This window comes from Arctopsyche grandis, chromosome 6, assembly GCF_051622035.1.
Source record: "Arctopsyche grandis isolate Sample6627 chromosome 6, ASM5162203v2, whole genome shotgun sequence".
NCBI classification, from domain to species: domain Eukaryota; kingdom Metazoa; phylum Arthropoda; class Insecta; order Trichoptera; family Hydropsychidae; genus Arctopsyche; species Arctopsyche grandis.
The window spans coordinates 17,938,542-17,953,930 of NC_135360.1; the positions used below are offsets into that span (position 1 = coordinate 17,938,542).

Sequence of the window (15,389 nt, forward strand, 5' to 3'; positions counted from 1 at the left end):
ATATTTTGATTGTGGCATAAAAGTACACCTGCACATGTTAATATACAAAATTTTATCGAAAAAATTATGGTTTTTCACATACAAATGTACATAAATGAGTCTGTTGGCTGCGATCAGATCTGGTCTCGTATGAGTATAATATATCTGGTCGGTTGGTTGTATAATAACAGTGGCCGCAAACATAAAACCGGTCGCGGTACTTTACCGGTCGGAACATCACGCTCTCTTCTACACATTACCTCATCGGACGATTTTTACTCATTTTGCTCCATCTACATAAATATTATAGGTAGATATGCTAGTGAATTGCGTTCACAAAGTAAGAAAAGTGACAGCCAGCAATATTGCTCTCATTTGATAATAGCTACAACGAGGTAAGATCATAAGTTAATTCACAACGGGTGTCTAAATGTACGGGAAATAAATCAGAGAAGCGAAAGTTAAATTCGGAGCGCGAGTAGTATTATATTAGTAGGTAAACATGTGCCGTTTAAATTCGACTTGGCCGACATCTCTTTAATGAACTATGACACATTTTCCCCACGACTGGCATTTGGACCAATGAAGAGGGAAAGTAATACATGTATACTTACACAAATGTTGATCGATTGAACTGAATTGAAAAAAATTAATTTAGAATTTATTTTCACATATGCTTGTGTATTGATCGAGGAGAGAATCATATTATGCACAGTCGTGTACTTAAACTGCAATAAAATCGGTGTCATTTTACATGCGAATCGGTGAAATTAAATCTCCCGGCGATGGAGATAGGATTGAATATGATAACAGGAAATGTATCTACATGCATATGTATACAAACATATGCACATATGTATGTATTGTTTATATAAAATGATTAATCAAAAATCAAATTCAATTCAATTCAATCAAACGCAACATCACCTGTACCTATATCGACCAATATATGAAACACGATTAGTATGTATTCAAATATTACAAAATAAGCATAGCTTTTAACCAAATAAAATTAATCAAAACGGAGGTGTTTGTTATGTATTTGAATAAGATACTAAACGACACAATATGAGTACATATGTACATAGGTATATGACCAATGCAATTAATCACATATGTACAATAGGTATTAGATTAAGATAGATGTCTTAAAATGTTTATTGAGTAATTTTCAAACATTTCGGATTCGGCTACATCAAAATAAAATAAAATACATACAACGAAAGAATATGTAAATTGAATATAAAAATATTCTTTCAATTGACGTTTAATGCAAAATAGCCACAGTACAGCGTTATTGCTAACCATCGGGAGGTTCCTAAATTTAAGCCCTGGGTTGACCCTCGATTGAAAAATAATTTATTCTGAAGTATTTCTGTAGTTCTGCTGATCGAACTTGAGTATGAGAGAATTTGATCGTTCTCCATCAGAGTTTTGCTGAGTTTCCATCAATTTATCTAATTTCATTGTTAAACGTTCATTGTTCATGGTTCCTCATCAAATTGGCAAAACCATCCTACCTACTATTTCTCACCACTATTTGTATATTATTTCAAATTTACTATCTATAAAATTATATACGTACAAGTTCAATGCCACTTAGGGGTAAAACCCGTAATGTCATCATGGTAAATTAAAAAAAAAATCGCTCCTAGATAAAAAAAAAACAATAATACATGAATCCTTCTGAAATGCATGTACATTACTATTATAATCGTTGTTTGTTAAGATTAGTTTTTGAGCTGCATATGTTCACCTGTCGAATTTCTTCTTATCTGCTAATAAAATTTTAACCTCATCAATAAAAATTTTACTATCCATTCTGACTGTAAGCGACAGTGCTAAAAACTTAACTAACATATATCAAAATTTGTCTTGTATACTTATGACTTATAGAATAATACAAAACTGACGACGAGTGGTGAATTCACACCAAACACAGACATTACTTTGTACACACGAAAGATTCAAATTCAACCCTTACCCTTGAGTTATGGAATAATCGCCTAATGGGTATGTGAGCCAAGCCAGACAGTCCATATTACTGATTATCGACCACAAGTTCATATTTTCTTTTCCAGCTGAAGTGTAAAAAACAAAAACAAAAAAAACACTAGTCGGGCTACGTATTATTACAACAAAACATGTAGTCGAAGTCGAGAGACGGCGCGTCCACACGCACAGACGTCATCTTGAGGTGCGAGATAACGACGACGAAGCGATTGAATAACGACGTCGCTTTTCGCGCATGTAACGCGGCGACAACACACGACTCACAGTCGCAGCACTATTCTCGGTCATGTCGCAATACGGCGCCGACGATAACACGCACACGTGTGGTTGTGGGTGTGTGTGTGTGTGTGTTGTTTCAGTCGGAAAAGTCGAAGGATCCTGTCGGGCGAGGATCTACTGTGTGTCGGGTCGACATGTCTTGGGTCGGAAAATTGCGAGCGGTGCACGCGAACGGCGAATTCGTACTGATTTTGGGGAGCGACTACTATGAAAGTGCGCGATATCTGATAGCGTGTTATCTATCGATTCTACGCTAGTATAATACTATAATATCCATAGAGTGGTCGTGAAAATATATTGTTATGATATTTTTTAAGATGCCGAGATAAGTTTCGGAAAACAGTTGTGAGTGAATAGAAATCCGTAGGACGTCGAACGAAACCGATATGTCAATGGATTAACGCAAAAACATTGTCAAAATTAACAGGATAAGTTTCCACGGAAAATGTTCCATGACATATAAAAAAAAAATCATAACAAGGTAGCGTGGTATTTTCTCGGTATATTCTTATGGAAAACACCATGTTTTTGATTAATTAATAATAAAAATTTATATTTTACCATGATGACATTACCATAGATTTGAAGTTTGGAGTTTGAAGAAACACCTGAGTTTTATCCCTTTTGATATTGAACTAGTTCGTACATATATAAATGTATGGATTGGAAATTTGAAACCATATTTAAATAGTGGTGACATATAGTATTTAGGTAGGATGGTTTTGCCAATTTGATCAACAATGAAATCAGATGAATTGGCAAACTCTGATAGGAAACGATCGACTTGGAGTCACATATATCCAAGTCTAATGTCTTCAAATATATAACAATGCCCTTCATGAAAACATTATATGTATGTAAGTGCTAATAATATTGGTGCCTGTGTTAATGGATACTTTTCTGGAAGATGTAATTATATAAGTTAAAATGCAATGTTCGATATATTATGTTATAGTTAATAATTTTAGTTTGTTGTTTACATGTTATAATTAGCAATTTGCTATTAAGTAAATTACCATCGAGCTATGTATACCTGCTATACAATATGTATTTATTTACTAGTGGGCGGTTTTGAAAAATACGTTCTGGAAGTATGAGAATTAAAAAATAAAGAAACATCAAAGTGAATAAATCGTATACATGTGTATGTATGTACATATTTACAAAAAAAAGAAGAATATCTGAAAATCTGGGCTATGAATAAACCATTGTTGTGTATGCGAAAAATATTAACATTTCCCTCAATATATTTTTCCACGTAACAAAATAAAATATAACAGATATACATATGTACATGTACATGTACTTTTCTACAAAAAAGGTAGAAAATCCGCTGTCGTTAGATTCTTAATGGTATCGACGTATTTATTGATATGTAAGGAAAAAACCACAAACATTTTTTTGTTTGCAAAAATATCCTACGCAAATTTGAATAAAGTAAAAAATATCTCTACGCAGAGCAAATTCGCATATAAGCCAGTACGCAATATTTTCTAATTTAAATGTATAAATATTGTAAAGTACTGCGATGAACTAAATCCAATTTATCCATCGGTTTTCATTTCGCAAATGGATATCTTGAGTAAGTTTCCGATGAAATAATTAATATTCAATTCGATTTCATTTACATCAAAGTTCTGAATAAAATAAAAAAAACAGCCTATTTTAACTACAAGGACGATGTGTTCCACCCTCGTCAAGTCCATTTAGGGGAGGATTCTGGTCGTACGATTGTCACAACCAGATAAAGTAATTTCTCACGTTATAATTGAAACCGAATTAAACTACATATGTAAATATCTAGCGATAATAAAATATAATTTATCAATTGAATACTTTTCGTATTCTTAAAACCTCGGGGGGGGGGGGGGAGAATGCACATACAGTCGAACATGAATATATGTACGTAAATGTACATACTTAAGAAAATCGTTCGGCTCTGTTTAATTAGATTTTCTCCGTTATTAAAGGAAATTTAATTGCTCAATAGAGAGAATCGTACGTAGGCGATTATATCTACACATGTATGCCGTAACATCCATCTATACTACATAATTAAAACTGATACGATAAATATGTACCGACTTGAAATGAAAACAAATAGATACCGTTGACGAAAATTCCCTATTTTGTTTGATTTACAAGCCTCGTGCCGTATTGTAATACAATAAGCTGAATAACTTTAATTTTATTTGTTAATACAATATGTACACGCATTCTACCGATCATGTCGATAGTGCGATATGAAAAATTTATCGCGGCAATTCGGGGTTTTCGACGAATCATTTCGGATAATATATAATATCAATGTTTATTCAACATACAATATGCACGTGTAAGTTAAACAACGCGTCCTAGACAAGCAAAGGGTTAAGTTAGGCTTGGATTTCAGCTACGTAAATATTTAACAGTCCCTATATGTATGTGGGTGCGTGCGCACATTCAAATTATTATCATATAACGTTACGATAATCGAAAGTTTTGGATTTTTAATATTGCGATAATAATACATGCGTATTTGAAAAACAAACAGTATTTTCAATGCGGAAAGGCGATACATGTATGTATGTATGTATGTATGTATGCACATAATAATTTGACCTTTGCTTGCGAAATATCGTGAATCATTCAGGTGTGGTAAGTATAGGGTGAATATAAATTCAGGTGAATCACGGCTCGCATATGTACATATGTATACGAAAATTGACGCAGAAACGTAAACATAAATACGAACTGTAAATAATACGTCAACACTTTTGTTTGAAAAAGAGAATTTGCAAACTCAGATAAAATTCATCTATTCGCCGATTGGTATTGTGGGCAATGTGCCGAACGGCCAATAAAATGGAACATATGTAAGTGAGTACTGACGGTTCCAATTTCTGCAATTCGACATTTTTCGAACTATCCATATTTAAAAAACATATTTTTGGTTAAAAACAAAATTCATCAGGATTTTATGGCAATGGCAACACTGACGGCTTTCAAAATGAAATGATCATTTTTAAATGATATTACTGGTCATATTATAATAATCATCGACCGTTTAATTTTATGGTGTGATCATTTTGGTTTAATAACTGATTATTTAGTTTAATAACTGATTATTTAGTTTAATAACGGATTATTTAGTTTAATAACTGATTATTTAGTTTAAAAACTGAGTATATAACAACTGATCACGGCGTACTGATCATTTAGAATACTCACTGATAATTTCGAAATATTTACTGACAATTTAGTTATTTTTGTTGATCAAAAGCTGAATAAATTACTAATCAATTAAATACACGCCAAAAACAATCTTACTTGAAAAAGGAAATCGCATACAATAGTGTCCTCTCTCTACCTTGTGTTCAGACGCAGGAAAATAAGCCGTAGATCAACTTACCTGTAAAAAAAAAAGAAAAGTAACGTTAAAACAACAGCGAAAATAGTAAACTTGCGTAATGCGATATCATTAGCTCAAAATGGAGCGATAGCAAAAGTGCAAAAAAAATAAAAAAATAACGGTAGTTGCTAGCATCGATGTAGAAATTTTCTGTTATATCACGGCGTTTCTCGTTCTATTTTTGTTAGTTTTAATGCGGTTACAACGAACATTTACATAGCATTATCTCTTATCGTTATTGTTCTGGAGCACTTCGGATGCTCCATGTGGTCGAGGAGTAGGCGCACGTGGAGCTTTCGAGAGCTGCTTGTTTGCACACGATAACCACAGTGTCATAACCATAAGTACAAACAAGATACAACCCATACATAAATCACAATCATAAACAGCCAGAGAGTTTGAAATACCTAATTTTTTACGAAAAGCACGCTCACCTCTCGTTAGGATTTAATGTCGGTGCGAATTACTTTTTGCGTAACACGTAGACGTTAGGGCAATTTATCGAACCGAGAATTGAGATGGAGTAGGCGTCACAACGTATCAGTGACGATTACGGGGGGGATGTCACCGATTTACCGGAAGGAGGACACTGGTGGGGTGTGCCGCAAGAGCCAACATCCGAATGAATTCAGATTTATTCAGAACTTTCCGTCAACGCCGTCGACTCAAGATTGAGACATTTACATATACATAACCCCTTTGTAGTAGAACACATCCTGGCAACCTATGAAGCTCCAACAGTTGGGTACTCGCAACGGTGAACGTGGCTCGATACGCCCACCTTTCGGAAAGCGTTCATGAATTGCGTCGCACCACGATTTCGTGGGAAGTTAAAAGCTAAATGGGTATATACGCACATGCGTGGCTTTGTGTGTTTGTGTGCAAGAGCCTGTTTATTATGCCCGACAATGTTTTATTCAACGTCGACGAAAAAAATAAAGAGGCAAGGAGGAGTGCTTAGTAAAGCACGACGTTGTCCACTAAAGGTGGATTGTATATATTGAAAGATGAAAGAATGCACGCTCAATCTCTATGTATGTATGTACTTTGGATTTTGAAATTATGTTATTGACCCTTTGATATTTTCTTATTGATTTTGATAAAATTTTTTCTAATACAAACAACGGTTTTCTATATGTGCCCTCTAATATGACAAGTCTCAAAATTAAAAAAAAATTTGGTTGATAATTTCATGCATATTATAGACCGCCCAAATTTTCCGAAAACTCTTTATGAGTCCGCGTATTTTTCGCAAAGTAACGTTAAAATAGTAAATTTTGTAAATTAACTTTAACTCCTTGGAATACAGCTTCTTTAAAGTTTTCTTTGACCGTATGGATATAATTGGAATACAGCTCTTTTAAAGTTGTATGGACCGTATGTTCAACGAAACGAAACGTTCAACGAAATTCAATATTCACTTAACAACAGTTCAATGTCAATGTCGGAGGTACTAATGTTTAATAAATATATCGATTTGTAAACGAAAATAATTATTTCAATATTATTTATCATGAAGAGAAAAATAAATATTTTATATTCAACGTGAATGTTTTTAGATCATTTTTGCAAGAACTTACATACCTATAATTTTTGAAAAATGTTGATGTGATTGGAAATCGAATTTGACAGATTCGAAATTTTTTTTAGCGTGAATGAAAGACTAAATCTAATTAAATAAAATTATATGTGGAAAAAAAATTCCAGTTGAAATTACCTTATTCTTTTTTTAATCTACAAATTATCTCGATACAATATATGTATAGGTATATATGATTTAAGACACTTCCTGAATAACCAGCTCATATGATAGTTAAAGAATTTTTATTTCATTGCATAGATTTTTACAAATGTACCTGTCTGTATTTTATCCAGAGAGTGTACAGAAATATCATTTCACATTGATAGTCCATTTACAATTTGTACTTCATCATCAGTGGAGTGAGTCTATCATTAACTTTTGGGTTGAAGTGAAATGAAGTATGTATATTTGAAAGGCTATTTTTCTATTGCGTTAATACATATACGTATATAAAAAACTGGAATCAACAAAATAATAAAAATTATCAGTATGCAATTCAGTTTTCAAAGTAGTATTTTGAGCGTAATCTTTTCAAAATTTGAGCTTCGATTGTGCGCGTGCTTCTTTATACTCTCATAAACAAGTTATGAGCCTTTATAATGAAGAAAATGATAAATAGTCGATTTCGACGTTGTTTGAATCTTTGCGTATACCAGTTGGTCGCTGCACTTGGAAGTGCAGCAACTTGCAGCGATAAAATAAACGCCGTATGTTCGCTTACAAGTGCAGATAAAACGGAACGACTTCATCATCATCATTGCACGTGAGTAAACCACGGTCCTGTGTAATCATTTCTGGCGAGAAAATTGCGTATAAAATCCAATGTAAAGCGATACGGAGGCCAATCTCCAGTCGGGATGCAGTGCCGTGTTTGGTTTGAAAGAAACGAATACACAAAAAACTTTAATCAAATATTTACGATAGTGCCTGGGCAAATGGTGTACACAAAGTTGAAGGATCCGGCGAGTGAAGTGGCCGACCTGCCAGTGTCAATTGTATACAAGTCGAGCCGCCCTCATTAGTCTCATCTTGAGTCTTGAAAATATACAAATCTCTGGCAGATTTGTTTATTTGGGGGATAAACCTATCGGGGACTGTCAAAGGCGGCAACATGATTATGATTCGGAAAACTCCAAAACTTCAAAGTCAAATCTATGGAAATAAATTATACCGAAGTTTATTGCATACATACATACATATACATATACGTCAGATATATCAGATTAAAAAAATATAGGTGTCGAAATAAAAATACATAATTACGATTGGAACACAATTTAAAATACTACTCGAAAAAAAAAGAAAAAAGTTTTTTAATAAAAGCATTTTTTTTTGTTTGTGGATTTGAATTAATTTCAATACTCAGTAAAAAGTATGAAGTTTTATAGTGAATAAAAATATTGAAATTAAATTATTCACGTTTAGAATGCGTAAAGTGCCATCTGTATACAAAATTTAACTTCAATATACCTATAATATGTATGTGTGTACTATAATGATTTTTATTTTTATTTCATTATTAAGAAACCACTTTCTGTTATATAGTACTTGAATATGATATCGTATCCAATCAAATGGATTTATATTTTGATAGCGTGTGCAATGTTTAATTGGTTGTTTTTGATAAAATCATTGATCTTTTAGAATTGCATGTTTGAAATTTTTAAAAGATCTACATAGTTCTAAATATTCTTGCCTTAAAGGAATTGATACTTGAAACTTTTAGTATGAATACATAGTGAATTTTAAGCTCGTGTGACACAGAAGTAAACTACAGTTTCCAATTGACCGATCTTGAGCATGCTTTGTACTGTTATGAATATTATAAACATACAATATTACGATGTGAATAATTTAACAGTAGAAAAAACCCAATGACTGCTCATACGATTTTTTATCAATTAATGTAATACATTTTGTTTATATTATATAATATGAATCAGATTTAAAAAAGAGTGATGATATCGTCGTTGGAGTGGCATAACCGAATTTTGATCAAACTGGGAGCATTTTAAAAACTATATCATGAAAACGTGATCAGTGATCGATTCTGGGTTCATCAGTCAAAATCTCGAGGTCGAATTTTCGCATGAACACAAAGCTTCATCTATTGTTACTACGTACATATGTAGATAATGTAATCATTGTAGATTATGATCTATGTTGCAGTACCATAATATATAATGTACCAAAAGTGGCTGGCTTTTATGTTCAAAATAATCACGGGAACATGCAAAAATATGACGATTTTTTGAAAATACCACTTCCCCCATACAAACACCAATCACGAGCACGGCACGCTTTGTATGTGGACTTTTGAGCGAAACGGCAACTTTGAATTCTTGTTAATCAATCAAAACTTATCAAAATCAATCCAAATAAACTTCAATAGATGAATATTAAGCGTTTATTTTTTTTTTAATATAAAAAAATCAATTCTCAAATGAGAAAAATATGAAAAAACCTATTTTATTCGAAATTTTTGTCGAGATAAACAGATTGGTTGAAGGCACAGGTCATTGTTTTTTATTTAACGTTCCCTTGATACGACGAAAGTTTTCCACTAGGTCTAACGATGAAAATCCAAAATTCGCGTTTTTCACTCAGGCCTAATGTACGTATGTACGTAGATAGAATATATACATACATATGTGGATAGAAGGTAGAAATGACGTTGGGTTATTTTCTATCTAATACAAGACGTGTTTTCAAATATAATAAATCTGAACCGTCTGAAAATTCATTAAATCAAAAATATGTATAATAGTTCAAAGGTTAATTTTTTAAAATGCTTGAATAAATTGGGTCAAATATCCTATTAAACTATCCAAACATCGAAGAAGCGTGAAATGCGAAAGGTAACGCTGTTACAGACAAATGTAAAAGGAAGAGTTGATTTCGTTTCATTCAGAGCGGAATAGTAAGGTTAAAATGTCAAAGAGGATCACGCATCGCCGATTTCGAAATTGGAACAATATTCAATCCAATTAAAAAATTGAACAGAGAGAATGAATTTAAAGCTTCATAAGTATAAACATAAACAAACTCGAGCGATGCGCGGCTGGAACGTCCGCACATTTTTCAATTGGCATAAATCCAATATCGGAAAATGCATACAAAGTTCAAGGTTTTCCACTAGATAGGTAGACGCCAACAGTGTACGGTGTTAGAAGAAGGTGATGGACATGAAGATCTGGCCACCACCACCAGCTTGTGCTCGTGCCAAAATTATAAACTAGAAATAAACACTCCTTCAAGTGCGGCAAATGTCATGCCATCGTCTTGATCCACTTTTGCATACAGTATGTATACAATTTATGCTTGTACATACAACTTGGAAATATGAAAATAAATACGTAAAATCCAGTCAAACTGAAAGTCTATGTATGTATAAAGGTGTAGCGTGGAAATTGTGTAAAACATACATACATATGTATGTACATACATGCATTCAATGATTTATGACAAAACATGAGGAGAAGATTTTACTGTACAATAAATATTTTTTTATCATTTTCAATTTATTAATAAAAATGAAATAGTAAAAATCTATATATAACACAATGGAATGGCAGATATTCTTGCTTATATTAATATTATTCAATTTTACACTACCTACATACATAGTACAGTTGTTTACGAGTAGATTTAGATTGTTTACGAGTAAATATCATCATCATCATCTACAGTCGCTCACCATCCACTGCTGGATGAAGACCACTCCAACACGTTTCCAGTCGTCTCTGTTTTGCGCAACTCTCATCCATCTCACCCCACACATTTTCCTAATTTCGTCGAACCATCTTCTCTGCGGTCTTGCTTTTACCCTTTTGTATTCTCTCGGGTACCATTCAAGCACTCTTACGTCCATTATTCTAGCCAAGGGGCCCACCCATTGCCATTTCAATCTTTACTCTATCCACTATATCCACTACCCTTGTCATACTTCTCACCCACGTGTTCCGCTTCTGAAGTCCATACATACATATATGTGTTCTTAATCTATTAGGAATTGTAATTTTAACTATGTTGACAATACTTTTTTTTTTATTTTTGAAAGTATTAACGCAGATAACAAACTTAAGCAGCACATTAATAAATCATTTTATTTTGTTTTCTGTAAAAATGTTTTTCGAATAACAAGTGTTTCGTGAGACTGCTTATATATAGTCTTATAGCAAATAATCTTAATTTACAATTTAATAGAACTGCACAAATATTGCCTATAGTGTGATTGTAAATACATATATACAACAATCAATTTATTTTCGTGTACCATCTAATCTCAAATGTTCGACATTCAATTGTATCTGAAACTGATACAGTGTCAGACATGTAGGTTACTCGTAATAAATAATAAATAAAATAGCGTGATGTTACATCGAGTCTATGTATTCATAAATTAAAAATTATGACTAATCAGTACAGTGTGTACTTTGTTTGATGTTGTTTTTGTTCATTTCAGATAGCGAAAAATGGTCAGTAATATCGCAACCTTAGTTGTAAACAGGTCATCAGACGAGAGCAGATTATGCATTTCCGCATCAACATTGCACATTTTGCTATCAGCTATTTATCAAATTCAAAGATAACGCAGTCAGCTATGTAGAGTTTGCGAATTTGAGAAGCGATTGTATTGTATGTCATAAATTTGCTACAATTTCAATTTAAAAATGGTACGTTTTCTTCGAATAGAGTGAGAGTTGAATTCTTACGACGTACGTGGTTTGCACTGCATCCAGAGGCGAAATTGGTACAAAAAAAAACGGGCCACTTGACCAAATAGACGAGTACGTTTTGTTTTGTCAGTAAGTACTACAATTTAAACAGGTGTTCGTCTGACACAAAAAAGAAATACATACTAGAGAAAATTTGCTTGCAACGGTAAAAAGTGTATTTTTTTACAAGCAAGATCTGAAAATCGAACGTTTTCAATTCCATTAATCGAAAAGTGAAATTTCAAATGTGTTTGAAATAATCATGCTGTAATTGCATATCAAAAATAATGTACCTATTATTTGAGAGCAAAATCGAGAACGTTTCAAATGTAAATCATACGAAAGCTCTATTTGTCTATTCTGACTGATGATGAAGCTATTTTATTAAAAAAATTATATTTTAACAATTAATTCTAATATAAATTAGATGAATATGTACATGTCATTTAGAAATATTTCATACATTAACATTTAAGTAATGATATGTATAGAACTTGACTTAATAATATGCATTTGAACATTTGAAATGAGATTAATTCTTTATTTTTATCAGTTTGACATTAAAATTTCATGAAATTGTTGGTTATTGTTGTCACCAACTAGAAAATGAAACGGTAATACTATTTATGAGCAAAAACCGCAAATTTGCTTGAGCGGATGCTCGGTTGAGTGGAGCGGTATCCGGATTTGATAAGTACTCAGGATTAGAGAAAAGCGAAAAACAAGTTATAAACAATAGAAATCCAACAAAAACAACGAATAAATTAATAAACCAACAGTTGAATCTTGAAAACCGCTTAAAATGTCATAATTTCCCGGAAAATTTTATACAAATCGCTGACTGACAATAGAAAACAAATTATACACTTCAACACAACGTAACAATTATTTTAAAATACAAAACGATTTACGAAAAAAGCTCAAACATTTCCAATCACACAAAATGGACCATCTCACGCACATTTAATACGATTGTGCAACAGATAAGATTTGCGGATTGACTACACATTTCATCAAACCAATTTGCGTAAACTTAAATCGAAAATACTTCGAGTTAGCAAACCTTTAGCTAAAACAAAGCATCTTTCATGGTTACTATTCCAATAATATAACAAATCAAGATTGGAATTATAAAACGACAGACGCTAAAAATGTGTACTTGAAACAGGCTAAATTGAATTCCTCACAAAGTAAATTAAAGTGTAAAATATAGAAGAAAAAAATGACCTCTGTTTAACCCTTTGAATGATGAGCAACGCCGATCGGCGTTTTGCCAACAAGTCCACGGGCCTGAAAAACGCCCATGGGCATTGTATTTTGAGCATGTACAAAGTAAACAAAAATACTAACCGCTAAGCCTTTACAGGTAGCATCGAAAAAAAATGCATTGAACATGGGTCGTGTAATCCGTGTCATTCATTTGTCAACGTTAATAAATACTGATTTACACCAAAATTTCTGAATTTATAACCATAGCAGAATTACCCGATGGGAATTTATGGAATATTTTAGATTGTGGCTTGGCATTTAGATTGTGAGCATTATATTTTAACAACAATGAAAGAGATGGACTTCTTTTGTATATTTTATATTGTTGCAAGATATATTAGAGAGTCTAAACACACCTTTAAAAAAACTCGAAATCCTCGGCGGTAGTTATCTAGGATTTGTTTGGATTAGCTACAATTTTAAAATTTGCTTTCTATTGGATTTCTAAATAATTCTAGTTGGAAATGTTGGCGAAATTTTCAGCGTGGAGGGCTTTCAACAGAAAAGACGGCAGCACTCAAAGGGTTAATTAACTATATAAAATTTGCCAGAGGGTTTATGTATTTAAAAATAAACATTCGAAATTACGCACGTTACGTTCTACGCCCATTTAACACACTATGAACTCGCCTTTACCCATAACCAGCTTTGTATACAAGTGAAAGCGATTTCATTCCGTTTCAGTAATTTAAGCTTCGCAGGTAACTACTACAGTATACATACATACACGTAGAAGATAGATTTGTCATGCTTTTCATATTGCTAAAAGGTCAGCACGAAAAGGACTACTAACTGATGTAATATATTGACGTTGAAAGTCCAAAGTACTTTTCAGTAGCGTGGAAAATTTTGACAAGTTAATACTGTCCAGTTTCATTGTCATGTCTAGCGGAATACAACTTTGGGAACTTTGTCTATTACAACGAATTTAATCGAGATACAGCTGCAAAGTTTCGCAACGTTCACATTTCATACTACGCGCTTTAAGTATATGTCATTGAAAATATCTGTTTTAAAATATGTACAAAGTTACATTTTATATAAATGAAGTTTGAAATAATTGAATATATGAACGTGAGTCAGAAGACTAGTTCTAAAGTAGGATATATGTATGTACATATGTAGGTACTACGGGTATGAGATGATTTCAATAGCACATATATACACCCGACTAAATATAAAAAGTATATATGTAATTTATGCAGCATTGAAAAGTTTAACGATTTAAAACATATTTATCAATATTCAAGAAAGTCTTGGCTGTTGTACTTGAAGTATTATATTATATCATAACACTATTTTACAGAAGTAATCGTCTGTCGTAGTAAAGTAGCAACATAAATGTTTTCAAGTGGTTTCTTACTGCCAGATACAACAGAAATACAGCAAACTTATTAGGATGATAGCGTTCTAAATTGCATGCTATACTCACTAGATATGTATTAAGTCTGTAGTATATATGTACGTACATTGGAGCATGCTATTTGGGCCTCTATCCTCCTAATAAGTTTACTGTATTTATGTGGAATTGTGTAAACTGTTCTACAATATGACAACAGTCAGCTGTATAGCTCGGTGGTTAATGCTAACCACCTACTTTTTTATTTTTATTTTATTTTATTTATTGAAAAATCAACAGACAGGATGTACATAGATATGTATAAAAAAACAAATAGTAAATAAAAAATATATATGTAACATCCGAGTCATATAGATATTCTCGTGTTCAAGCCATGGGTTGGCCTCGATTGAAAATGAGTTTATTCGGAGTGTTTTTGGAGTGCTGCTGGTCTTGGATATTTTTGACTCCATATCGATCATTTCTTATTAGAGTTTGTCAATTTATCTGATTTCACTGTTAAAATGGTTCGTCATCAAATTGGCAAATTTGTCCTACCTACTACACATTTGTCGCCACTATTTGAATATTATTTTAAATTAATAATTTATAAATTTATATATGTACAAGGGTGTTTCTCAGGGGAAAACCTGTAATGGGATTGGACAATATATAGTGCTATGGCCACTCCTTACCTAAAATTGTAATATTCATGTATAAATAGAGGGCTACCGGCAATTAGTTTTAGCTTAGATTAGCTTGCTATCAAGTTCTTGTGACAATTATTCTATTCGACGTGTGCCAGTTGCACCTGTGCCA

The 15,389-nt window shown here is 32.6% G+C and overlaps 1 protein-coding gene across 7 annotated transcripts in view; it reads right to left on the minus strand.

The window, feature by feature from the left end:
- The window catches only part of Mob2 (MOB kinase activator 2), a 175,726-nt gene that overhangs the window by 39,133 nt on the left and 121,204 nt on the right, over nt 1-15,389 (minus strand). Inside the window, exon 1 of one of the 7 annotated variants that reach the window (XM_077433251.1) lies at nt 1,964-2,458. The exons of the other annotated variants lie outside the window; for them this stretch is intronic. Within the exon in view, the coding sequence (XP_077289377.1) occupies nt 1,964-2,046 (83 nt within the window). The 5' untranslated portion in view covers nt 2,047-2,458. Of the gene's footprint in view, nt 1-1,963; nt 2,459-15,389 lie in introns of those variants that run through there. 7 annotated transcript variants of the gene reach the window in all.